The sequence below is a fragment of the Carassius gibelio genome, chromosome B17 (genome assembly GCF_023724105.1).
Source record: "Carassius gibelio isolate Cgi1373 ecotype wild population from Czech Republic chromosome B17, carGib1.2-hapl.c, whole genome shotgun sequence".
Lineage (NCBI taxonomy): Eukaryota > Metazoa > Chordata > Actinopteri > Cypriniformes > Cyprinidae > Carassius > Carassius gibelio.
This window is the reverse complement of record NC_068412.1, coordinates 22151111-22177178: the sequence shown is the minus strand read 5'-3', so window position 1 is coordinate 22177178 and position 26068 is coordinate 22151111. Positions and strand designations below refer to the sequence as shown.

Below are 26068 nucleotides of genomic sequence, written 5' to 3'. Positions count from 1 at the left end.
GTGAATTTTGTGAACCGTTACACCCCTAATATATATATATATATATAGTAGTTGAGCTAAAGGTCATACAGTAAGTTAAATTCCCAGGGAATGAAAATACTGATAAATATAGAGTTTACTTTACTGCAAGTAGCTTTATATAAAAGCTGCTTTTTGATAAATATTTCTATTCATATTTAATGCATTTGGCAAGTGTTTTTATTATCCAAAGCAACTTGCAATGCATTCGAGGTAAATTTGACCAGTTTATGCATTCCTTGGGAATCAAACCCATGACCTTGGTATTGCTGCGTATGTGAAATAAGAAGCATGGTTTTGCACTGAAATTCTGTGCACTAGAGTGCTGCAACTCTTTAGTGGTCTCATGCGTGCATGTGCAGTGACTGGTGAAGAGTGAACGCTATAGAAATGACACCCTGTCATTTGTTTCCATGGCACTGTTATGAACACAGGATCTGAACTAGGCACCTGAGTGGTGGTTATATGGGTGGATCTCCAGAGTTCATGTGTCCCTTACAAAGCCTGTTTCACATACAGGCACATGCATCTGCATTTACACATAGAGGGAGCTTTGATGATTAATGTGTCTGTTCCATTGTTGATATGATCTCCATAGCAACAAGACGAGGTTACACAAGAGTTGCAGTTGAACAGGTAGCAGTGGAGTCGTTTTTGAAGAAACACAGGGTGGAAGAGCACACATTGGCTTTTCCATCAGGTAGCATTTTCCATACCGTCAGCACTGTAATGGTGATGTTCTGGGTGTTTGCTCAGACATTTGATTGAGTTCAGAAGTTTAATTGTTTAAAGAGCAATGTGTCATATACTGTATATATCACTATCTTTGCTTTCTCTGATCCCCGCTCTCCAATCCCCATCTATATGGAAGCGTGAAGGATTACGGTGATAACGCTGATCTGCGTGACATGATTTATCCCTCGCTCTGAAAGCCAGGTTGATGTAAGATAAAGCCGGCCTGCTCGCTGACGTGTTCCCTGGCCAGCTGTTGTGTTCCCTGTGGACAGATGTTGGTTGCGAGGGAAGCTGCGGGAGATTTGCACACAAACCTACCTTTGACGTCACCAGTGCGCCTGACTTTTGTAGGCGGCACTAGGTTACCAAGGGTTACACGGCCGTCCCTTAGGGATCCTGATGCTGACACCAAAGTACCTGCCGATCAATAGCAGACACGGAGCACAACGCTGACTCTCAGGATGTCAGCACCTTCTGGAATCTGAATCTTGCACTTACAGGATTTGTTCACTTCCAGAATGAAAATTTCCTGATAATTTACTCAGCCCATGTCATCTAAGATGTTCATGCCTTTCTTTCTTCAGTCTAAGAAAGAAATTAACACATTTTTTTGAGGACAACATTTCAGGATTTATCTCCATATAGTGGACCTAAATGGAGATCTACGGATTGAAGGCACAAATTGCAGTTTCTACCCAATCCCTGTATGATTTTCATTTTCTAAAAAATAATAATTCATTTTCTAAAAAAAATAAATGTATAGATGTTTTAACCAGCAATGCTCATCTTGCAGAAGCTCTGCGATGCACATCCGAGACTTCACGCATTACATTGTCTCATTGGAAAGGTCAAGCATGATTAGTTCTTCGTCTGTGTACTTCATTTTAGAAAGGTGGTGTAGCACGCAATACTCCCATCTCATTTGTGATCATGGACCAAAAAAACATCAAAAAGAGTAAATTCTTTGAAATTGAGATTTAGACATCATCTGAAAGATTTATACATCATCATCATCCCCACTGATGTATGGTTTGTTAGGAAAGTACAATATTTGGCTGAGATACAACTATTTGTCAGATTCATGAACAAATAATTTAGACTGATTTTATGTATAGAATAAACTAAAAAGAATGATTAGATAATAACTTATGGAAATTGTTATTTTATGAGCTATTGTGAATGTGCTAAGAAAATCTACGACATGACAACCTTTTTCATCAGTAAGGATGCATTCAAAAGTAAAGACATTTAAAATGCTACTAAATATTTGCATTTAAATAAATGTGATTCTATTCAGTATCCAGAAAAAAAATGTATGACCTTTTCCACAAAAGTATTAAGCATCACAACTGTTTTCATCATTGCTATTAATAATACATGACTACTGAAAATTCAGTTTGTCATGACATAAATAAATTACATTATTAAATATGATAAAATAGCAAATAATAATTTAATTTTGTAGTAATACTTCACAGTATTACTGTTTTTTAGTAGATTTTTTATCAAATAAAGGTACAATGTACAGTTCCAAAAGCAATCTTTTTTTGTGTTCCATGACAGATTAAAAGTCAAGCAGAACAACTTGAGTGTGAGTGAACAATGACAGAAGTTTAATTTAGTGGTCAAAAACACAACCTAGCAGAATTGTGCTAGCACTTAGGATCCGTGTTGGGACTACCGCAAGACTAACACTGAACAGATGAAAGGATAATTGCAGCTAATGCTGTCGTTTGAGCCGTACAATTGAGCAATTTTATACATTGCTTGACTTGTCTGTTAGTCTGTTACGGATATAGCCCTTATAAGTGCTTCATCATTAGGTCTTTTCACCGACAGAGCAGTGTGTCTGAATCTGTGTTGAATACAAGTCTGTCAGGGTGAGAAGTGTTGTTAAATGAGATAATCTGTGTGTTAGAAATCTTTACCATCTGATTATGGAAATCAGCTTCTTTTGTCAATTGTCTGAGCTTAAAGAGCCTTTTGGCAGAGCTTCAGGAGCCTGATACACAAGAGAACCTGAGAAGTTCAGTCCTCAAGATATCTGGCTGTCTGTTTGTCTCCTTCCTTAATTAATAACAGTTTTATAACATAAAACATATATAACATATATTAATAACACTTTTCCCCCATGTCTGATGCTTATATTAAGGTTTTATGTATTTGAACAAACAAATTCAATTTTGGTGCATAGCTCGTCCTGCACCATTTGCACTTAAGGGCCATTAATTACATCTCAAATTGCTTAAATATTACAGCATTGTAGAGATTTGGGCGAGAATCTAGCAACTAATTAGCAATGATCTAGCAACTGCACAGAACTGCACAAAAAAAAAAAAAAAAAAAAAAAAAAAAAAACACCCATTGGTAGCAGTGGTTTGTGCATGAGCACCACTCACATATTCTTCAGATTTTTTTTTATTTTATTGTTTTTATTTTTGATTGTAAAATCATATGTTTTAAGGAATATATTTTGTATTATTTAAATTAGTTTTAATAAATATAATATTTAGCATTTTATACAACAATGTGTACTATTATTTTATTATTATACTGCTCTTTCAGTGGTAATGGTTCAATCTTTCATGGCTCCACCTAAAATGAATTTTATTTTATTTTATTCTTCAGAATTCTCATGAAGAATTTATATGGATATTAAAAGACATTTGTATGTATTTTTATGTAATATTTGAATACATTTTAACAAATACATTTAATATTTTATGCAGTTTAAGATTTTATATTCGTGGCTCCACTCACTTATTCATCTAATTTACATTTTAAATTAATTGTTATAGAGGCATATTATTCCGTTTCTGTGATAGGAAGCTGACTTTCGCTTTAGTTAACAGGCAATAGGTGGAAATAGACTGCACTGCTATATTAACTGCACTCACATAAAAGGTCACTTTGTTTAAAATATGATGGAATGTGTGAGTCTGGTCACTTCCTGCACAAGTTGAGTCACTGATTTGATTCCAAGGCTTGGTCTCCTCACGCCTCGTGGCCGTATGTTGCTCCCGTGGGGGACACCATATTGCTTGCGTATGATCTCGGCGTGCACTGACTGTGTCAGAATAAACACGGTGAGTGAACGCCAAGAGAGACACTTTACTCAAGACTGTGCAATTTTTGCGGGACTACATCTCAGCGGGGCTTGATCTGGCCACCCTTCATCACTGGTGATCTTGTACAGCATATACACTCATAAGATGGTATGAATGCACACGCACGCTTTCATACACACACACACCCACACACACTCTGTCCTGGGTACTGTTCTGGCACAGACTGCACTGTGGGAACAGAACATGTCTCAATTTATCATGTCATCAGCTTTTACTTTTGTATCTGCTTTACTCTGGATGGCTTCAGGCTCTGCAAAGGAATCCTCTTTAATTAGGATTACACAGGTCATTAGCAAACCCGAGTTTTTTATGTGAGCCTCATTATTGGGACCAGTTTTGCATGTCGTTAAACTAAATTATTGATCGTGGTTGTGTCAGTGGCGTTGCTCAGTTTAGCTTTTGGTGAACCAAGCCACTTAGTTTAAACTTGTTTTTCTTGAAAGATTTAGCAAGACTTTCTTAAAATCCTACATCGCTAGGCATTTACAGAAAACTTGTGCTGAAAATCCATTTATCCATTTCTGTTCCAAGGATGTAGAGGAAAATTCAAGAGTTTGCGAACATTTTAAGAAGTACATACTAGAATAGAGATGAAAGTATAAGAAATATTGAAAGTATAGAGAATGATTTAGAATAAAAATATAGAATATATAGAGAGAGACAGAAAGAAAAGAGAAAAAGTCATTTTATTAAAACAATTGTATTATAATTTTATAAAATATTAATTTTATAAAAAAAATATTTAGAATAATTTATTAATCTGTTACTACATTTTGGTAGTTTTCTAAAACTTAATTTTTTATTTTATAGTTTCATAAAAAAAAAAGATGGTCAAAATCATATTCTGATCATTTACAGAGACTAGAATATTGCATTTTATATGTGGTAATATTGTATTATTTAATAATACATATGATTTATATCATATAAATAATGGGAATATATTAGTAACATTAATAATAACAACAATCTTAATAATGATCAGTTTAAAAACATATATTTTTGTATATTTATAAAATGTAACGAGTATTGTAAGGTGCATATATTGTAAATTTGATTACATAATAATAATAATTATTATTATTATAATCATTATTATTATTATATAAATAATAGATTTTTCTGTCAAGTAATATGATGCATTAGATGTATTGTTGGCTGTTTATGTTTGCTTTGCCGTTTATCAACTTCGATTCATAACTGATACGTAATTCAGCTGGTGTGCATTCATAAGTATATCACTTTTCAGATTGAAAGACTCTGTTACAACCAAGGCATTGTAAAACAATATATATCAGCTATTTTACAATAGTTTGGATTTAACTCTGACATCCAATCAGAATTCAGAGTTGGCATCATCTTTTTCATAACATTGTTTAAATTGTTTGTAAAAAGCCATTAGTGTTGATTGTTCTTCTGATGTCCTTCATGAGATACCTCCATGGTGGATCTTCATGCTCTACTCAGCCTTCAGAAAGTCTTAGAAAGACTGAAAGGAGAGAGCGAAAGTTGGATGGGGGTGATGTGTTGGACTCGTCTAAGTGAATAGAACCAACAACAGCCAAGCATCCCCCTCTCCAAACATCCTCATTATGAATGACCTTTCTTGCCCTTCTTAATGCACTGAGAGCCTCTGAAGGAGAGTAGAGTCATCGGTCTCTTAATGCTCCGCTGCAGAACTCCACAATATAGACCCGCTTTAAAAATGCCATTGTGTGCAGAATTCAGCCAATATGAACGGAGGTCATCGTGTCTGCACCAATCACAGAGCGAGCTTACCGCTTCTCTGCTCCTTCATGTGATTGAAGCCGCAGAGCCTCAGAAGAGATGACGACTCTGGGGCCGCAGCCATTAGCAGCTGATGACTGCTGGGATTTGGAGACCAAAGCAATGATGTCCTTTTGGACACCTTGATTTATCCATGTTTCAAAACGGTCGATGTCTGCATTTATATAGATCACCTTACCAACAGAGCTTTGGGAAGTCAGTGCATTGTGCTGCTGAAACGAATTGGTTTTCTTCAGAAATAGAAGTGTTTTAGTCTAGCAGAATCCGGTGTCTTTCATCTCTTTGTTGTGTTTTTACTTTCACTTTAAAGAGCAGTAATTAACTGTATTTTCCCAAATAAATGTGAACTTTAATCTTTAGAAATGGCTCAGGTCCCTCGTTTAAATGTATTTTTTTCCACACCTGTTTAGTTAATAGACAAAAACATTTTAGGGTAACGTGTGTATTGTGTATATTTATTATGTATATATAAAGGCATACACATACAGCATATATTTTGAAAATATTTACACGTGTACATATTCTTATTCATATATATTATATCATGTAAATATATTTACTATACAAACGTAACATATATTTTTTTAAATATATACATGTGTGTGTATTTGTATACACATAATAAATATACACTTTACACACACATATGTAATGTAAACTAAAACTTTTATTTTGGATGCCATTCATTGTTTGACAGCACTAGTTTTAACATTATTGAATTATAATTTTTCAAAGATTTAAAAACTGAAGTGAGCAGTTGATTACAGAAAAGATACACATCCAAAAAATGTTTGATTAAATATTAATTCGAAATATTAGATAAAAAGTTAAAACACTAAAATTACTGCAAGTAAAAAAAAATAAAAAGAACAAAAACGAAGTCTTTAGTTAAAAATAAATAAAACGTAAATAGAAAAATATATATAATAAAAATGAAAAAGCACATAACAATATTACTAAAATAAAAATATGAAAAGCTAATTTAAAATATTAATAATAACTAATAGTAATAGTATAGAAATATTAAAATAACACTGATTAAATCTAATAGTACTAATGTCTGTAGCACGAACGTATCTTTGATTAACGTGCTATAGTTTAATATTAAGTTAGAGGATTTTTCTTTTCTTTTTAACTCCCATATAAGCAGTCATAACAATGAAAGTAAGAATGAAACAGGTGTTTTTGTATTTTGCAGAGTGATAGTATAATGGGCAGTTGTTTCATTAAGATATGGGTCCAAAACTTGGCTTTTTGGGTTAAATATTTCCACACAGTTCCTTTTTTCACATGTTTTAAGTTGTGAGCATAAAAGGGGGGACTCTGGACAGTCGGGTCGAGGGGAGGGGGGTGCTTCATAATAGCAGGTCTTTCATTTTGCTCAGGAACTGATAGGATTAACTTTAGTGCTTATAATGGAATATAGCATCTTCAGAGGCCTGTGCTTCTTAGGGAGAATGAAAGATCTCTCTGCCAAGACTATCAAACAGTCTTTATATACTCCACCATTGCCTGTTGCCTAGGAGACCAGTGTAATCCAAGTGCTTTCCCCCCTTTTCCCTGGCTCTCCTTTCCCTTTTTTCACCCCCTCTCTCTGATTGGAGACTCTATTGGCTGGTGCCATTGAGCTGGACTTCAGACGGACACAGCAGCTGTCAGGAGATGGAGATAAATCTGAGGCAAAGTGCTCTGAAACCTATTGATTTCTCCTGATTACGGAACATTTGGAAAGACAGACCAGTGCAGCCTCTTCTCCACGGGGCATATGAATAATCTGATGCTCTCAGGATCACATATCACACCCTTTAAAGACGGATGTGGCCCTGTCGGAAGCGTTATTGTGTCCGAAAGTACACATAGTTCTCAAATACATCAGTTGGGAACGTAGTCACTGCGTATAACTAATATTTCAGGGGTGTAACTTTAACTTTTTTTTTTTTACTTGAAGCTGTCAGAATGTCATATTCTCAAGAGAAACTGACTTTAGTCGGTTCAGCAGTAGTAGATTTATGATGCTACAGTTAAAATTGATCGTCTTTGTTTAATCGTAAACTTTTGCCTGTTCCCAAGAGACAAAAAAGCTTTAAAGCTAAATATAGGTAATATTGGTTTAATTTTTCTGTTTCCCTACAGTAATAATAATATGGATATTATTAATAATACTAGTATAATTATTAGTTTTTTCTTTTCTTTTTTTTTTCTTTTCTTTTTTTAAATTTAATGTATTTTTTATTTTATTTTATTTTGTTATATTTTATTTTATTTTATTTAAATTTTTTTCTTTACCATTCACTATATTTTTGCCTTTTTTTCATTGCTTCCATCCTGTTCATTTCTTTTAACTCCCCTATTTTTCATTTCCATCAGAGCATCTACCGGACAGACCATTTAAGGATTGAATTTCATGGTGCAATTCATCTTTGTGGTTGGTCCAGGTATGGTTTTAAAACACGCTGATGGAAAGTTGACAGCTTAATTAGGTGGAGAATGTCAGTTTGTGCTAAGAATAAATGCATTCGCTGCTTTCAGAAGAAAATTGAATTTTTTTGCTAAGAAAGACCTCTCCCTCTGGATTTTTTTTTTTACATGGCATGTTACAACAATTCAATTATTTACTGGAATAATTATGTATAATTATAATACAAATTATAACTAGAAATAATAAAGTATAAATTATAATTAGTAATTTTAGTAATAGTAATATTACTATTCATATTATTTTTATTATTATAACAATTTATCCTATAACTATTTATTTAACCACTAGATTTTTTTTTTATCATTGCTGTTGTACCTTCGATTTCACGGTGCAAGCTTTAAATCATCGAGACATGAGTGTAAATGAATTGTGAGTCCAATAAATGTGCTGTTTATTTTGTTTGCTAAAACACTCCAAGGGTTTGAATTGTTTGACTTGCGCTGGTACAAATCTTTCCACTGAAGCCAAATACTGTGGGTAAAGAGCCGAGCACTCGCTCTGGGGTTTGCAGCAATCAATAGAGTGTGTTATCGTTTCGTAGCCCTTTTCGGGGGAATCTACTGTAGTATTCAAGATGAAAAAATCTCATGGCAGCTTCAAAAAAACCCTTCAAAAAACACTCAATTAACTCAAAGTAATTAACAGCGGTCAGTAGAGACGGCTGATTTCAGGGTGTGAGACCTCCTGCAAAAGCAATGTCTGGTTTGTTAGTTTAGCAAACTTTGAATACGTGACACACGGACCAGATCAGTGTGTGTGTGTGTGTGTGTGTGTGTGTGTATTACCTCAGGCCACACAGTATGACACTCTGTCAGTTATATCTGAAGGTCATGACTATTGATTCATTGAGAACACACAGTCTGTCTAACAAAACAGCACACGCTGTCCATCGCTTTGAAGGGCCTGAGTGAAAGGAAATGACTTTGACTTTACAGGAGCACGGTGATAGTCTACACTTTGTTCCGTCGCGGTGGTTTGCTGATTGTGTAAATCTCTGACAGTACAGGGATAACTTGAGCTGAAAAATGCGGCTTAGTAACATGACACTGATTGTAGTCTGTACTAATGAGCTCAAGTCATTTTCTCCTGCTATCCCTTTCAAAGTGACATTTTGCTGTTTCCTCCTTTTCAGCAGAATCTGTCAGGAGAGCTGATTTATATACTAGGAGCGTTCGCTCACCGTGCTGTTTTCTTTAAAATGCTGAGTTTGTCTGTGGTCTGTAGCATACTGTATGTGCTAGCTGTAGTTTGTTCGTCTTGGGTTTTTGATGCATTTTTTTTCTGCCCGTTTCACTTTAATGAACTGGAGAATGTGGAGGTCAAGGGAATGCAGGTGGTCTGGTTCTCATTTCTTCCCTTGTACTGGACCAAACAAACTCAGCCTTATCTTGTAACCAGAGCAAAGCATTAACTCAGAAATTCACTAAATAAACATATTTGCCTTATTTTGCCAAGTAAGTATTTAAAATGACAGGAAATGTGACCACTCCTTCATATTTCTCTAAACCTTTCACAGTGCATTCAGGAATTGTAAATCTGCAAAGGATATATGTTATGCTGCTTTAGAATTTAACCCTAGCACACCTTTGATGCCTAAAAAGAGCACACTACGATTTGAAAGATCTTAAGACGGCCCATTTTCAAGAGATAGAAAAAGTACTTGTATTCTCAGCTATCCATCATTGAATATTCATGATTACATTCCTTCTTGATGATCTGATGTTTGGAATGTGAAGGGAATTAACACAACAAAGGGATGTATAGCTCAATAACGGATGTCCATAGATTAAAATCCACACACCAGAAAAGCTGGCAATTAAATGCAGTCAAAAGGTAAAAGAAGAAGTACACAAACACCAGTTTTAACCACAAGACACTGACAGCTGAATATCTTTCACTGGTTCTGCTAGCTGCCCTGATCTTTATTGTTGTCTCTTGAGACATTTAGATGGTTTTTCTTTTTCTGTCCTGACTATATACTCCTTTTCCTCCTCCACAGAGTATCGGGAAGGGCTCCCTTTGGTGCATAGACCCCGAATACAGACAGAATCTCATCCAGGCGCTGAAGAAGACGCCTTATCATCCTTATTCCCAGGTGTTCACCACGCCTCCCACCTCTCCTCAGGCATATCAAAGGTAGGCAAGTGGCCCACTGGACACATCGATCCTTAAACCTCACCAATGTCTCTCTCCCACTCCGTGTTGCGCGCTTGTCCCTGTTGGTATCGGTTCCCCCCAGGCGGAGTTGTCAGAGCGAGACCCGGCGTTGGGTTCCAAGCGGCTCCCTCTCTGCTCCATTTGATTTTGATCCGGCTAACAGGTCTGCATGCTCCCAGCCACTCGACTGTGCAAGACAAAATAATTGCTTTACTGTAAAACTTGAAATGGCATATCATCCTTAACAAAGGATATGGAACAAATGGGCGGCCAGCTCAGAGGCTAGAAAGGGAAAATGGAGATGGATGCTTTTAAAGAGATTGAATTAAAGCGGACAGCTCTAGTAAGAGAGATCGGCTGGGTTTCAGGTGTTGCTCAAGCATGGCGAGATGATTAAGGAATGAGGCGGAGAAGGGAGCCGCGCTCAGATGTTTTGGGATAGGGTTTTGTCATGATGGCCTGCATTTCTCCCTCCAGCAGCACATTGCTGCTTCATCAAGGCAGAAATCTCACAGCTCGACAAGCAAATTCTGAACAAGGTTGTTTCTTTAAAAAAAACAAAATAAGTACTTTTTTCTCCCAAAATCCATGTGTGCAGGAGACGAAATTGCACTGTTGGACCAACTGCACAGAATACTCAGTAAAACTCATCACATACCTGATGGAAGGCTTTTTGAGAGGAATGATAATTGGTGTTATTTTATCCTAAGGTTTCTGATTATATCTGAAATGTTTTTCTAAACCTTTGCACCTGCTAAATCAGTCTTATTGAATAACCACCCTCAGGTATCAGGTACATGCTTTATGTTATTTGGATTATTATTGATTGCACAAGATAGATAGAAAGTATTTGGTTAGAAGTTAACGTTGAACGAGCTGTTATCATCAATGAAAACATATATAAACACTCTTATGCCCAAAAACCCCCCAAAACAATTATATATATATATAATTTCGTTTTTTTGCTGTAATGGTATACGCTGTTACATTTCCCTTCTCCTTTTTTTCATTAGATATATTTTTAATGTACTTTGAAATGGCAATGTTTTACAAATATATTTGCATACATATATTTTCTGTAAGTTTTAGTAATAGTATAGTAAAATGTTGGACCATTTTCAGCAAAATATATTTACATTGTGCAAAGTACAGTACATAAAAAAAAAAACATTTACCCAAAATATATTTTAAGATTGGAAGTGCATACTGTACTTGCTTCTTCGAGTACAAGTTTCATCTAAAATATTGTGCCATTTAAAGTTTTAAACATGCATTTTCAATTAATAAACACACATTGATTTAGCATATATTTAAAATATATTGTGGGCAGAAAAAATTGTTTATTGGTATATCAAGAATTTTTTTTGCATTCTAAAGACCCTAGCACTCAGAGTCATCCATAAACTCATGGAATAGTGTTGTGCAAATTGCATTCTGCAGTTATATTTTGGCTGTGTTTGTGCTGTTACCTGATTTGCATAATTCCTTTAGTGAATCACATGCTAAAACAGCGCAGACAGTATGTGCAAATATATGACGCTATCAGTGGACGCAGTTCATTCTTAGTTAATTCCCCTTCTGTATAGAGTGTTGCAGTCAGTTTTGTTCCGCTGATAATGTTGTGTGGGAACAGCACTGAGTTGGTTATTAGCACCAGGTGTTCAAAGACGCGGAGGCCCATTGGGAAGAGGAGATCACAGAGGACGGTCCCTCTAGCCTACACCTCTTCAAAACAACAGCCTATACAACCTCACAATACTTTTTTCAAATACACACTCTTAAAAACAAACTTTCCAATTAGAAGCATATAAGATTTTACAGCCTAATGCCATAGAAGAACTTTTTAAGGTCCACAAAGAAGTTTTAAATCTCTAGATTTTTCCATGTGCTGATCTAACAGATGATACCGATTCACAGATCTGAACTTTATAATGGAACATTAAGAATTTTTGAATTTCCAAAGAACCTTGCAGCCTCAAAAATCTAATGAGTCTTATGTGGTGTTTACTTGCCGTATATATTGGGTGTGTAAAAAAGAGGTACTTCTTCTAGCAAATGCTTTTTTTTTAGCAAATCTGTTACTCTTATTGAACGAGCTCTACCTCATCTAGTTGTTTATACTATGTTTCGCCCTCACATTTCAGATCGTTCTGATGGCCCTGGTGTAAGGTTTGTGTGTGTGAATAATATAGCACAGTAGTGTTGGGCACACACAGACTCAGCTTCCTCTTTCTCTCAGGCCAGATGGTGAATCTGTGTGTAGCAGTGTGTAATAAAGTGTTTATCTGGCCACTGCGGCTCCCAGGAAGCCGAATGAAGCTTTTTATAGCATTCCTAAGGTTCACACGAGTCATAGACTTACACAGACTTACTCCTCTTTTATGCTCAATTTTTTTAACACACCACTCTTTCATCTTTGCAGTTTTTGTAATCACAGCAATAGCATGGAGATTATTAGATCCTGAGAGTAGCAAGCTGAGGGGTTTAGCTCTTTTTCAGGTTGTTGATCAGGTAGACAGATGGGATGAATGCATAGTCTGTTCTGGTGATGTCATCATCAATCCCTGTGGATAGGTATGTGTCCTTATTCACTGTGGAGGGAGGAGGTGATTTCAATTAAACAAGGGGAAACTTGCAGAAATTATTTTAGGGCATCTTTTTCAAATTAGAATAGTTTGATGTATTTTGTAGACACACACAAAGTTTAAAATCAAAGCTTCTGTTATTTTTAAGGGGCATCTATTATACAAAATTCACTTTTCCATGTTTTCTGAACATACTGTAAACTCCCACCCTTGTACACAACCCCCCTATAATGATTAAAAAAAAAAAAAAAAAGCAGTTTGCAAATTATGTACAATATGGCATCACTTTGCACAGGCTCCGCCCATGACTGTTGACGGACACTGCCATATTAGCAGAGACCCCGCCCTGATTGATCCACACACAATCTGCCATGTTTATCATTATGGTAGATCATTTAAGCAGAATTCAAGCAAGAAACATTTTCTTATAAAAGCTTAGGTAAACCGTATATTAGAAGTTTAAACTAATATGGTTTAAAACACATGATTTCAGCATGATAGAAATGATAATCAAAACCAAACAGATGTTTTTTTTTCAGAGTATCTAAAGTAGGAACTGTGAAGGCAACAGTAACTAATTTGCATTTAAAGAGACAGGCACGAAAACATCCCGTTTCTGCTTCCACTCAAAATAGCCATTTTCAAATCGATATAATAAATGACCTGTCGTGTATGTTGAGCTGAAACTCCACATTCTCTGGACACCTAAGACTTATATTACATATTGGAAAAAGGGACATAATAGATGTACAGTAACATCTTATTAAGTCTTGTGTGAAAGTTTTTAAAAGTTTAAAAAGCCTCAAAGTTTGAAGGTTTTTAGACCTTATGAATAAAATGAAATTTTTATGGATATAGGATGAAAAAAAAACATTTCTTTTCATTTCAGTACACTAAATTCCCCTTCCTGTCATTCCGAATTCCAATTAATTGGCAAAATTCTACATAGTATTTTGCGATTGAGCACTGCTTATATCATTTTATACCTTCTACGTAATTTTGACTAATCAATGTAAATGCAAACGTAATATTCTTACAAAACAGTAACAAAGACATCTTTTGTTGCTGTCATGACAAATAAAAAAACCTGTGTAATATGGAAAAAATTCTATGTTTGTATTGTTTGTCATGTTGTTGTGTACACTGTAAAGGTCACTGACAGGATAGTATACTGTACGGTTTTGGTGCAAGAAACCTAGACTACACTAAATGGCCGAGTGTGGGCTCAGCTAGAAAAACATTCCTTAATATCCTCCAAGAATTTGAGAAACATGAAAAAACGAGAGTGCGGGAGGAACAGCTGGGCCTCGGAGTTCACCAACGCGCGTTTGCCCTTGCGAGGTTATTAGCGTGATGGTCGCCATAGCAACAGGAACGCCTCCATGGTAACACATAGCCGAGACAGGTGCAGTTGCATCACAGGGCTATTTGTTGCCTGGCAAAAGGACAGGCCATTAGCGCTCGAGAAATACACTAGCGCCCTGGAAAAACGCAACTCTCCATAGCAACCGCAGATGGCTTGGAGCCTATTGTAGGGTTTTCTGTAACTGCTTTTGTCCGTCTTCATAAAAATTTGAGGATGCGTGAATTATCGGAGATGACAACTGGAGGTCCAGTTGCTTTAGGAGATTAATTTTAAATGAATCCCTGAAAGAAAGAAAGAAAAGAAAGAAAAAAAAACGCTGAATGCACCGAGAGTGACATAGTTCTCATTTTTAATAGTTGTCTTTTCAGCCCGTGGGTAAAAACGCATTACTAAGAAAACAAATTCAATGTACAAGCTGATGAAAAGCTCCAGTCGGGTATTGTGTTGTTTAGCTTCTTTCTCTCCCATATTTCTAGGTTTATTTGTGTGCCCCGGCCCCCACCTTTCCTACTTTCAAGTCTTCTCAGTAACACTAAATGACAAGATAGCCCACTTTTCCACGCTTTCTCCAATGGCTGGTGCTCTGAATGATGGGGCTTTTCAATATCTGGCAGAAACCCTTGAATCTTCTCCTCCTATAAAGTTCAGAGATATATTAGCTTTTCAGCAGTCCAGACTGATGAACCCTCTGATGGAATGTGTCACATGTCTCTTTGATTAATATGGGATTGAAGAGAAAATCCTTAGCAGAAAGACTGTTTGGGAGCGATTGAGGTATTTTGAGTGTTTAGTATATAAGTTAATTTAACATACACAAACATCTTATTTAGCTTCTCTCATAACCCCTTTTATCGTCTCTTTAGGTGATTTAGAGAAACAAAAAAGAGGTTGTGGAAGATTGTGGCTTTTTTTGGGTGGCGGTAAGCAGTCATTGGAAGAGCGTCTGAGATTTATTGTCTTTGAGGTATTTTTGTTCTTTTGGAGGTTTGTCAACAGCCTGCCTTTTTCCTGTTAAAAGTCCATGGAAAATATTCTGTCTGGTTCCATTTTTATTGTGCTCCAAAACCACTTCCCTCCAGCTGTGATTTAGTTGTTTGTACAGATGAATCTCGAATTGCAAATACGCTGTCTTTGAGTTTCACCGTCTACACACTTAAAATAAAGGCTCCAAGGGGCGATTTTGTAGCACTGTAATAGCAGATCCTTTTCAGGTTCCCTGAAGAACCTTTCAGTGGATAATTCTTGAAAGAGGAATTTTTTTATTAGTGTGAGGAATATTTTAATAATCTAAATAAATTTTTTCCAACTCATGTGGAATTAATAGGTTTCACACTATTAAAAATAAAGGTTCCAAAAAGGGGTTTTCCACAGTCATTCCATAGAATAACCATTTTTGGTTTCACAAAGTACCTCTCAATGGTCAGTTTTTACATTTTTTGAGTGTGAAGAACATTTAAAAAATCTTTTAAGAATATTTTTTTGCAAAACATTTTGTGGAATGTTCAGTTTTCACTCTACCACCCCTGCATAGGGGAAGTTGTGGCCTAGTGGTTAGAGATTTTGACTCCTAACCCTAAGGTTGTGGGTTCGAGGCTTGGGCCGGCGATACTATGACTGAGGTGCCGTTGAGCAAGGCACCGAACCCCCAACTGCTCCCCTGGCGCCGCAGCATAAATGGCTGCCCACTGCTCTGGGTGTGTGTTCACTGCTGTGTGTATGTGTACTATGGTTGGGTTAAATGCAGAGCACAAATTCTGAGTATGGGTCACCATACTTGGCTGTATGTCACGTTTAAGGTTTTGGAATTTGCCAGGTTTAAGAAGTCTGCGAGAATCTGCTCCGAAATTCCTTCCACTAATTGTGTGCGGTCTTCACAACCCTCTGGCCCCGAAAAAGCTTCCATTGTGAGCCGTGATCCCGGGTGAGAGCAGTTCAGATTTCACACGAACAAAAGTTAAAAATCTCAAGGCGAGAAGTAACCTGCAGGGGAGAACCGGTGCTGGCACCAATTAGACTTTAGATTAGTTAAAGAGGATTGCGATTGTAGGGGTAAAAGGAAAATGTAGTGGGCGATAGGATTTGAAATGAGATTATAGAATCAAGCAAAAGGAGGTAAGCTTTGTTTAAAAATGAATAACCCTGGCCGACTCCTGATGGAGATGGAGAAAGCGGTTGTTCCTTGAAAGGTGTGAGTGTTTGCATTAACAGAGCAAACAGATTAAAAATAGATGGGGTATATACCCAGCATGACTGCAGCCGGTGGCCCGTGTACTCTACATTCCAACATCCAGCAAGGGCAAAAGAGCGCCCTTCCCCATTGATGTTAACATTTTTGAAAAAGCTCTGACAGTCATAGTCGCACGGCCAGAGCCCTCAAGAAGCAGGTTTTGGCTCTCATAGTTGGCCTTAACATTTGATTAAAAAGCATTTCAGCTGAAGGAGCGAGCCACGTTCCCACAGAGCAGGTTCAAAGAGGTTCCGGTGGAGCCAGTCGGGGTCGTTTCCGCTTAGATTACCAGGATATGCATATGCAGGCTGAGGTAGCAGCTCTGTTCTGTTCCAGGCCCTGTACCCTGACGTATCCCCTCCCCCCTCCACCCCTCAAGTGCTGTTATACAACAGGTTTTAAATAGAATTTTACATGTTTTGAATAAAATGAGGGGTGCTTGCCCATGCAAAACTCTCCGGCAAAATACTAGGAAATACTAGAACACGGCATTGAGACCTGTAGGGTGTTTGCCATGACATTGCTAGGGTGTTCTGACTGGTTGCTAGGTGGTTCCTACATTGTCCCAAGGCCAAAGAGTACACCCCAAGTCTCTGATTTTCCCTCCTTTAATTTAGATGTTCGTCTTCCAAGCAACTAGCCGTATGATTTGCAGTATCATTCATGCCTGTAGCACAAACAGTTTTGCACTTAAGTTGAATAGGAGTTTTTTTTTCAAATCCCTAATGTTAACTGTGAGTAACAGTAATAGTTCCTTTAGTCAAGAACAAGAGCGGCTATTGATACAAGGCCACATCAGGCCTCATGAGCTCAAATTCCATCAGCAGCTGTTTGATTGTAGCCTTCTTTGAATGTGTTCGATTATACTGGCGAAACCATGGGCCAAATAATTGCAGCGGGAGATCTCATTTCTTTTTATTATGTTCAGAGAGTGGAGGGCACATAATAACATATAAATAACGTAATATCATAAAAGCTTTCCTGCTTTTTTGGTTGGGTTCTTACAGCTGATTAAAATAAGGACCTGGGTCGTCTATCATGAGGCATGCTGTGTCCATGGCAACACATACAGTAGCTGTAACCCGATACAAAGCGTATGTGCATTAGGAGTATAAGCACTGCTCTTGACTGCTAAAGAGACGCAAGGAGAAGCAGAAAGAGGCAGAGATGGCACGGTGAACCCAGCACCGCAGGGATCTTGCTCTTTCTTACTGTTCTTCAGCCAGCAGTTTTTCTTTTCCTGTGAACACTTACGCATAACGGTTTAAATCAACAAAAGAGTATGTTTTATTTCATTCGAATACTTTGGAACTGTACACTGTTTATTCTTAGATAGTAAGGATGAATATTTGTTATCGATGGCTGTAGTCAGATTGTTTTATATAATTTATCTTATTTAGATATTTATTTTATTTTTGTATAATAATTTATATATATATATATATATATATATATATATATATATATATATAGAGAGAGAGAGAGAGAGAGAGAGAGAGAGAGAGAGAGAGAGGAGAGAGAGATTATGCCACAATGATCAAATCTTGGCAGATTAAAAAAATTTATTTGATTTATAATATATCATTTATGTAATAAGAAGTAAATAAATTATAATATAAAATAAATATTATAAATATTAAACACTGCATACAATATTAATATATATAATTATATATATAATTAATAATCATCAAATATAGATTTGTAAAATATTATAAATATTAAAAAATATATTTTTTAAATACCATAAACATTAAATATTAAATAATATACATTTGTATATTTTTATATAAAATCTATGTAATAAAATTGTAATTAATATGCATATATATATATATATATATATATATATATATATATATATATATATATATATATATATATATATATATATATAACAAAATATTATTTATTATCATTATTCATATTATTACATATTCATTAAACATTAAATATTTAATATTAATTTCTGCCTTTAGCTCTCTGTTTTGCAAGTTTTCAACTTAATATCTTAATCCGCAATTTCTGATTTTTGTGGAGTGAATATTTGTATACTTTTCTGATATTAGTCTCATTTATTGTGGTTGTAAGGAGCAAAAGTAAATGTATTTGTATTTAGTTTGACATTTTTGCTTGTTTTAGGTATCGCTGTTTGTGTGTGTGTGTGTGTGTGTGTGTGTGTGTGTGTTCATTTTGGGGATAAGTGGATCAGAACTGGTGGATCCTTACATTAGTAATGACTGTGTGCTGTACTCAGGTGTAAGGTTAGTGAAAAAACCTCAAAGTTAGAGATGTTTCAGTTGCTAGGCGACTAGTATGCTAATGAAGATGTTCGTCTCAAGCTGCGTCTGAGCTGTGCCGAGATATGTTTTAATCACTCTCAACGGGAAAAAAGAGGGGAAAAAAATCAAACACATTCTGACGGAACACTGTAATTAATGGATCCGCAAAGAAATAGAGAGGTTCCATTACTTCTCACACTAAATTATCCTCAATTGTCAGGGCAGATACCTGAAGTCTGAAAGAGCTCTGTGGAGATTAGCAAATGTGAAGTGGCAGTGCTGTGTTTATTAGCCTTGGCACACGCTTGGAGATGCCACGCACCATAGAGCGCTCCTTCATCGCAAGAGGTCTAGAGCCAAAACAGCCCCATCAACCCGCAGTCTTGGGCTTTTAAATACAACACGTAGACAAATGTGCTCAAAGCCCTGTGTCACCTCTGTTTGTTCTAATTCTCAATTAGTTAATATACTCTAAGAAGATTAAGAAGGGGGAGATGACAGAGCCAATGTCTGCACATACTGAATCTACGGGGAGGCAAAAAGTGGATAGAGGGCTAAATTAAAGATTAGACTGCTCCTGATTAGATTTGTGAAGCTCACAGTGAGCACTGAGCGAGACAGTGAGACGGAGGAGGAATCGTACATGAGAAGATAATCGATGGAAACTGAGCAGCTAATCCATGAAATAAATAAATAAATACATTTCGTAACCTTTGAAGCGAAACATATTCAGATCAGAAGGAACTGTCAGAAAACAGAGACGTGGATAAACCATTTCTGAAACTTTGCTAAATGTGAAACCATGCTCCAGTACTTCACAAATCCCAAACAAAAAGGTCAGGAAATTCATATTTGCCGTCACAAATGATCAGTGTTTGGGAATGCAAACAGTATGGAGCATGAGGAATCACGACTGAAGGAAGAAGATTGCATTGGAGGAGATGGAAAAGACAAAGAGAAAATTTGTGAGAGAATTTGTGAACTTTGATCATATTTGAAGCACTCATATTCTTGACAAATGTTCTTGAGTACTGTATTTGGTCAACATTTATTACTTTGCAGTTTACACACTGTTGCAACACTTACAGTAGTTTATCTTTCCTTTTTTACTCTTTTCTATTAGTTTTTATTACTTTGATATATATCTTTATATATGATTTAAATGGAATTTGTATTTATATAAACTTATACTGTGTATATATATATATATATATATATATATATATATATATATATATATATATATATATATATATATATATATATATATATATATATATATATATATATATATAATAATTTTTGTTTAGATTAAATATTTTTTCATAATTAAAAATAGATAAATGTAATTATTCAATATTATTTAGTAATACTTTTTTACTATACTGATTATAAAATGTAATATTTACATTTTTTGTTACAGTGAACATTCTGTTGCAATACTTATGATAGTTTGTCTGTATATATATATATATATATATATATATATATATATATATATATATATATATATATATATATATATATATATATATATATATATATATATTATATTTAGTAATACTATTTATTTTAATATATATATATTTTCTGTACTAATGAGATCATTTTATATCACTTTACTTTTTTTATATGTATGCTTATCATGTAATTTTATTATAACATAAGTACTAAATCTATTATATATTATTTGATTTATTGTACTAATATGTAATATGTAAATAATGTAAATAATATACTGAACCGCATGCATCTGAGAATGATGTTTTGTTACGTTGATCTGTTGTTCCTTAAGTTCTTCTCAGATACCTTTTGAGTTTATACACACATCCTGCCTCACACCATCACTTCTTTTCATGAAGGACCTGTTGACCTCCTTCTCAAAGGATGTCCATGATCACCAAGAAAAATCCATAGCCTCTATACAGTATGTGAGGAATCCTGAAGGTCTGATTCTTGCAGACAGCAGAGTAACTTGCTTTTTTCCTGTTCATCACAAGCATATTTAGATGTTAAGTTTTCAGGCATTTTATAAAACCAGAAATACAAATGAAATATATATAGACGCTGACATGCTTTTCCTGATCGCTCAGTTCATTTGTGCCAAAAAAAGAAAAGAAAGGTCTAACCAGTCGGGGATGTGTAATTCAGCTGAATGTGTAATTCATACTGAAGTCTGCAGCACCATCACCTGCGCCGGCCTGTCATCTCACCACCAGAAAGTAATGATTAAAGCTACGAGGGCTCAATTTGAAAGAGGATGTAATGACTATGTTGCTGCATAGTCGTGTCTCAACATTGCATAAGCCTCCATGTTTTGTTTACTTGGTCAAATGCTGTTTGCTGGTTCCTGGGGCAGAAATATTGTAGTTCCCATACAAAAACCTGCCATTGTACCAGAAGTTTACTACTTGGTTGTTGAAGGTTTACTAGTTTTCTATTTTACTAGATCTTCTATTGGATTCTTTTTAATGTATCAATTTATTGCTTTAATTGTTACTGTAGCTCCTTCAGCTGACAATTCACATGGTGATCACTTACCTTGTAGAAAAGTTCTTTTGAAATTCATCTTATTATAATACTTGAAGGAAGAATTTACCCCAAAATAAACATTTGGTGAAAATTTACTCACCCTCAGGCCATTTTAGATGTAAATGAGTTTGTTTCTTCATCAAATAAGATTTGGATAGATTTTCTCCAGTGGATCCTCTGCAGTGAATGGGTGCCGTCAGAATGAGAGACCAAACAGCTGATAAAAACATCACAATAATCCAAAAATAATCCACACCACTCCAGTCCATCAGGTAATGCATTCTGAAGTGAAAGTCTGTGTATTTGTATGAAACAAATCCTTCATTAAGACTTTCTTAAAGTCAAATGTCTGAATCAGGAGTGAAATATGCACAGATTTAAATATAAAGGTGGATTTTAATGCGAAAGGACAACGGACAACCAAATTTATGGATTTAGGATTGATGGACTGGAGTTGTGTTGATTACTTGTGGATTATTGTGATGTTCACTATTGTGGCCTCTCATTTTGACGGCACCCATTCACTGCAGGGGATCCACTGGTGAGCAAATGATGTAATGCTACATTTTTCCAGATCTGTTCTGATGTAGAAACAAAATCATCTACATCTTGAATGACCTGAGAGTGAGTACTGAATATGATCTGATCTTTTCCTTTACAACAGCCATGTATAATCAGACCGACATCTTTTGGTAATTGCATTGCGATGTTTTTTTAAGCATTTTACTTGAAAACGTGGCATTGCTCATCTCTAGCTGCATCAGTTAATATAATTAATGTAAAATTGTGATAACATGATCTCATAACTTGATAACTTGAACTGTGATCCTTTTTTCATTTACGATTTTACAGTATCAACATAAAAACTGGCAGAAGCTACAGTCACCATGGTAATTCTTTGTGGATTTGAGCTTTCTCTGTCTGTCTCGCTCTGTCTTTTGGCACTGCTCATTTCTTAAAATATCGTTCATGCCGTTTTGCTGTCTGTTTTTCAGGACTGCAGTCCATCTGTCAGTTGTACATCATCTGTTTGTGTCACTTTCTCATCATTCTCTCCACTGTGTTTTCTTTACAGTATGTCCAGTACTCCAATTTGGCCAGGAAGTCCTTATTACAGAAAAAACAAGGGAGTCCTGCTTCAAGGTAGAGTGATGTGTCTTACCGTATTTACACGCTTTGAACCATTTTGTCCTTTTTATCTGCATCAATTCTACTACAAGAAGGGATCTTGATTTATTTGCATGCTCTTTAGATGAGCCCTTCCATCAACAAAAAGCTCATATTCGTGTACCTGGCTAGCTCCTAAAGGAATAAGCTGGGTGGGTGTTTGTTTGGTTTGTTTGCCCTGGTTTAAAAAGAGCTGCTTCGAATCTGAGACTGTTTTTCGACACTTCTTTTCAATGTGGCATTTGGATCCTGCCAGCCTTCAGTTGTTTCCTCTCTCTCTCTCATTCTGTAATCCTGAGAAATTTTTCCCTCGGTTTTGATGTGCATGTCCTTTTCCCTATTGTTGAACAAACTTGTTGAAGTGTCAAGTATTCAAAGAAAGCTAAATGGATAAAATGATTGTCTGTAGATGGTATTGTGCATCCTTGTGGCTTTCATTTACTCTTTTTTTACAGAAAAGGATATATCGTAATATATTGGGAATCAAATTAAAATGGTCACTTAATTTTTTTTAAACTTGAAGGGCAGTCTATAAAATATTCCACCATTAGATGATTATGTGTATTATACAGGGTTAGCGCTTGTTGTCTGCCTAAAAAAACTAATGGTTTTGTACACAGAACCCTTTTAAAGTTGAATCCACGATAGCAAACCTTTTAAAACTAGACCTTGTGGCTGTTTCCTTGCTTATTTTAATAATGGCTGCAATGAAATGCCTTATTGCACTCATTAGCCTCAGCAGGCAGAGGATTGGATGGGTCGTTGTGCACTTTTCCTCAGTATCTTGCTCCCAAGCAATTGCAGAGTAAATGTCACGATAACAGTTACAGTGTTTTTAGTTTGTTTAGTCAATGCAAAGTAGCAGTAAGTAATGTTTTAAAGATAATAGACTTCCTATTTATTACATATGAATTTTGCTGCTTTTTATTGATGGAGGACAGGAAGTTATGCATGGAATCACATGCCTGGTTCATGTGCGCAAAACACAGTTTTAATCAATTTAAGAGCAATGCCTACTGTGGTCCATTGATACTAGTGGTGGACTTATTGACACGGACGAAATTAATTGACCAATGGCTTGGATTGTTTCACTTGATATGCTTGATATTCTTGTCCTGACAATTTCCTTCTTTAAATCTCTCCTTAGCATTAGCTGGATTCCCTCCACATGTGAATCACAGTAATCAGAGATTTAATTAACCTGGTGGCATTTAAAGCGGCACACTAATGGAAGTGCGGTGTGAGAGCTGTTATGATAAATATGTTTTCCATCCGAGGTGCGAGTGTGACACTCACAGCAGCCCAAAGCCCAGCAGACATCCACCTCCAAGAGCAACTTTAGCTGCTTACTCACAGCCTGATCATTATTTTGCTTTTTTACATAAACCCCTGCACCATAATGAGTATCTGATGTGTGCGAATGATTGCCTGGTTCTATATCATCACTCTCTTCAACATGCTTAAATCACAACACACCCTCTAGAAGAGCAGCTTTTGAGCGCTGCATCAGGGGCCGTGCAGGCAGCGACTTGTTCAGTATAATTGGCAGTTAGCTGTGTGTTTTGTAAACTCTTTTGTGGCTGTGATATTATCAGACGCGTGGGGAGGCGACAGCGATACACCTGCAACGGCTGCCACGTTTGTAGGAGGGGCATCTGCTGAGCTCAGAAGTGCTAGCGCACACTGACGCACATTCACACGTACTGTGCCCTTCACATCCTTCTTTCTCAGATATGCCATTAAACATTAAAGTGAAAGTTTCTTCTGCTTGTCAAGTCCCTGTCTATTGCATAGCTATTGAAACATCAATTAGATCTAAGATGCTAGCTTGATATGATTATCCATTTTGGAGGAAATTTTCAAAAGGCTAAAAGTTATTAAGGCTAAACGGTCCTTTTTAAGAGAAAGATGGATTTGGTATGGGTTCAACAAAGGCAGGAGAAGAAAGTGTTATTTCAGAGATAGCATTTATCAAGGAGATGTTGTTTTTGGTTTTGTAACAAATACTGAACAAGCACTGAAAATTGTTGTCTTGCCTGTGTTTGGAGATGATGTCTGACGGAGTGCTGTTTAGAGTTTATTCAGAACGTGATTGACTTGCATCCTCAGATATCATTTGAAACTTCATCTTGTCACTCTAAAGTACAAAGAGACTCAAATATTTCGATTTTTGTCGTCTTATACTCTCTGGGATGAAGATTTGCAGTGAAGTCTCTAGACGGACTAGCTGCAGGTCTTTTGACTTTTATTGGTGACAGGTCGATCACTGGCACATTGTCAGTTATGGAAGCCCAGAGGTCATTTAGTTTCAAAATGGCTTTCTTTGAAGTCTACTAGAAACTTCATAACATGTCATAAATTGTAAGTGAGTGTGAACACTGACTGGGGCATGTGTAGCCGAGTTGATGAAGTCAACTGGAATTTCAAAGTCCATAATGTAATGTATTTCTGGGTGAAACGGTATATTCTGTGTAGGGCCATCAGGAATTGATCGTAGCCTATTCTTAGATAGGAAGTTTGCTAAAGCAATGGCCACCCAAATAAATAAATAAATAAACAGACATGAAATATTGATTTGTTATGTGAGAAGGAAATGGAAATAGAATAGTTATTTTTTTAATTAATTTAAAAACATTATTATTCGATTTTTTTTTCTATTTCTTCACAAATCGTTTTAATATGCTGATTTGGACTTAAGAAAAAAATACTGTTGCAAATGTTGAAAACAATTGTGCTGCTTTTTTTTGTGTAAATCGCAATAATTTTTTTCAGGATTCTTTGATAAATTGAAAGTTTATAGCATTTATATGGCTTTAGAATGGTATTAATATGAAATCAACTTTGATATTATAAATGTCTTTAATATAATTTTCCCCCTTGTGGCATAAAGTATCAATTAAAAAAAAAAAAAAAAAAAACATACTCGCCCCAAACTTTTGAATAATATTGCAAGTATGCATTTGTGTATTTTATTTTATTAAAAAGTTGAACAATGGTTTTGCTATTTTCAAGTGCATGTAGCATTATTCTTTCCTAAGATCTTGTTCTAGTAAAAGCTTGTGGTAAATTAGTGTGCTGATCCTGCACACTGTGACAAGCGGTCCATATCCAGCCCTCTTATTGGATTTTAGCAGACTTTTTACTGACGGAAAGGACAAGCACAGAACCGCACAAAGACCAAGAAGTTCTAACAACTATTTAATAAGGGATTACCAATGAGATTTACTCCTTCAGTTTCAATGCAAAACTGATCATTGCTTTCTCTTTCTCTCTGTCTTCTGTCTGTTATTTTCTCACACTCTCTCACAGCTAAGCACCTCTCCCCTCTCGCCCAGCTACCAGTAGGTTGGGATTGATTTGGTGATTGTGGAAGCCCTTTTGACACTCCAATAAAAACGAACCAAATAACCCCCCCCCCCCCCCCATCCCCTCCTCTCTTTTGCTCTTTCTTGTTTTTTTCCCAGCCTCTTCATGTTGAGTAGCGACTCTGAAGTTCAAAGCCTTGAGAAAGCTGTGGTTGTGTTTAGAAATGCCGTAGAACACAAACTCTGCTTCTGTTGCTAAATTGGTGAAAGGAGGCTCAGTGATTTATAACTTTTTTACA

The 26068-nt window shown here is 36.0% G+C and overlaps 1 protein-coding gene across 4 annotated transcripts in view; it reads left to right on the top strand.

The window, feature by feature from the left end:
* The window catches only part of LOC127976210 (forkhead box protein N3), an 81904-nt gene that overhangs the window by 34203 nt on the left and 21633 nt on the right, over positions 1-26068 (top strand). For all 4 annotated transcript variants that reach the window (XM_052580478.1, XM_052580479.1, XM_052580480.1 and 1 more), the window contains exons 3-4: positions 10148-10284; positions 22373-22440. In XM_052580478.1, the coding sequence (XP_052436438.1) occupies positions 10148-10284; positions 22373-22440 (205 nt within the window). The remainder of the gene's footprint in view (positions 1-10147; positions 10285-22372; positions 22441-26068) is intronic.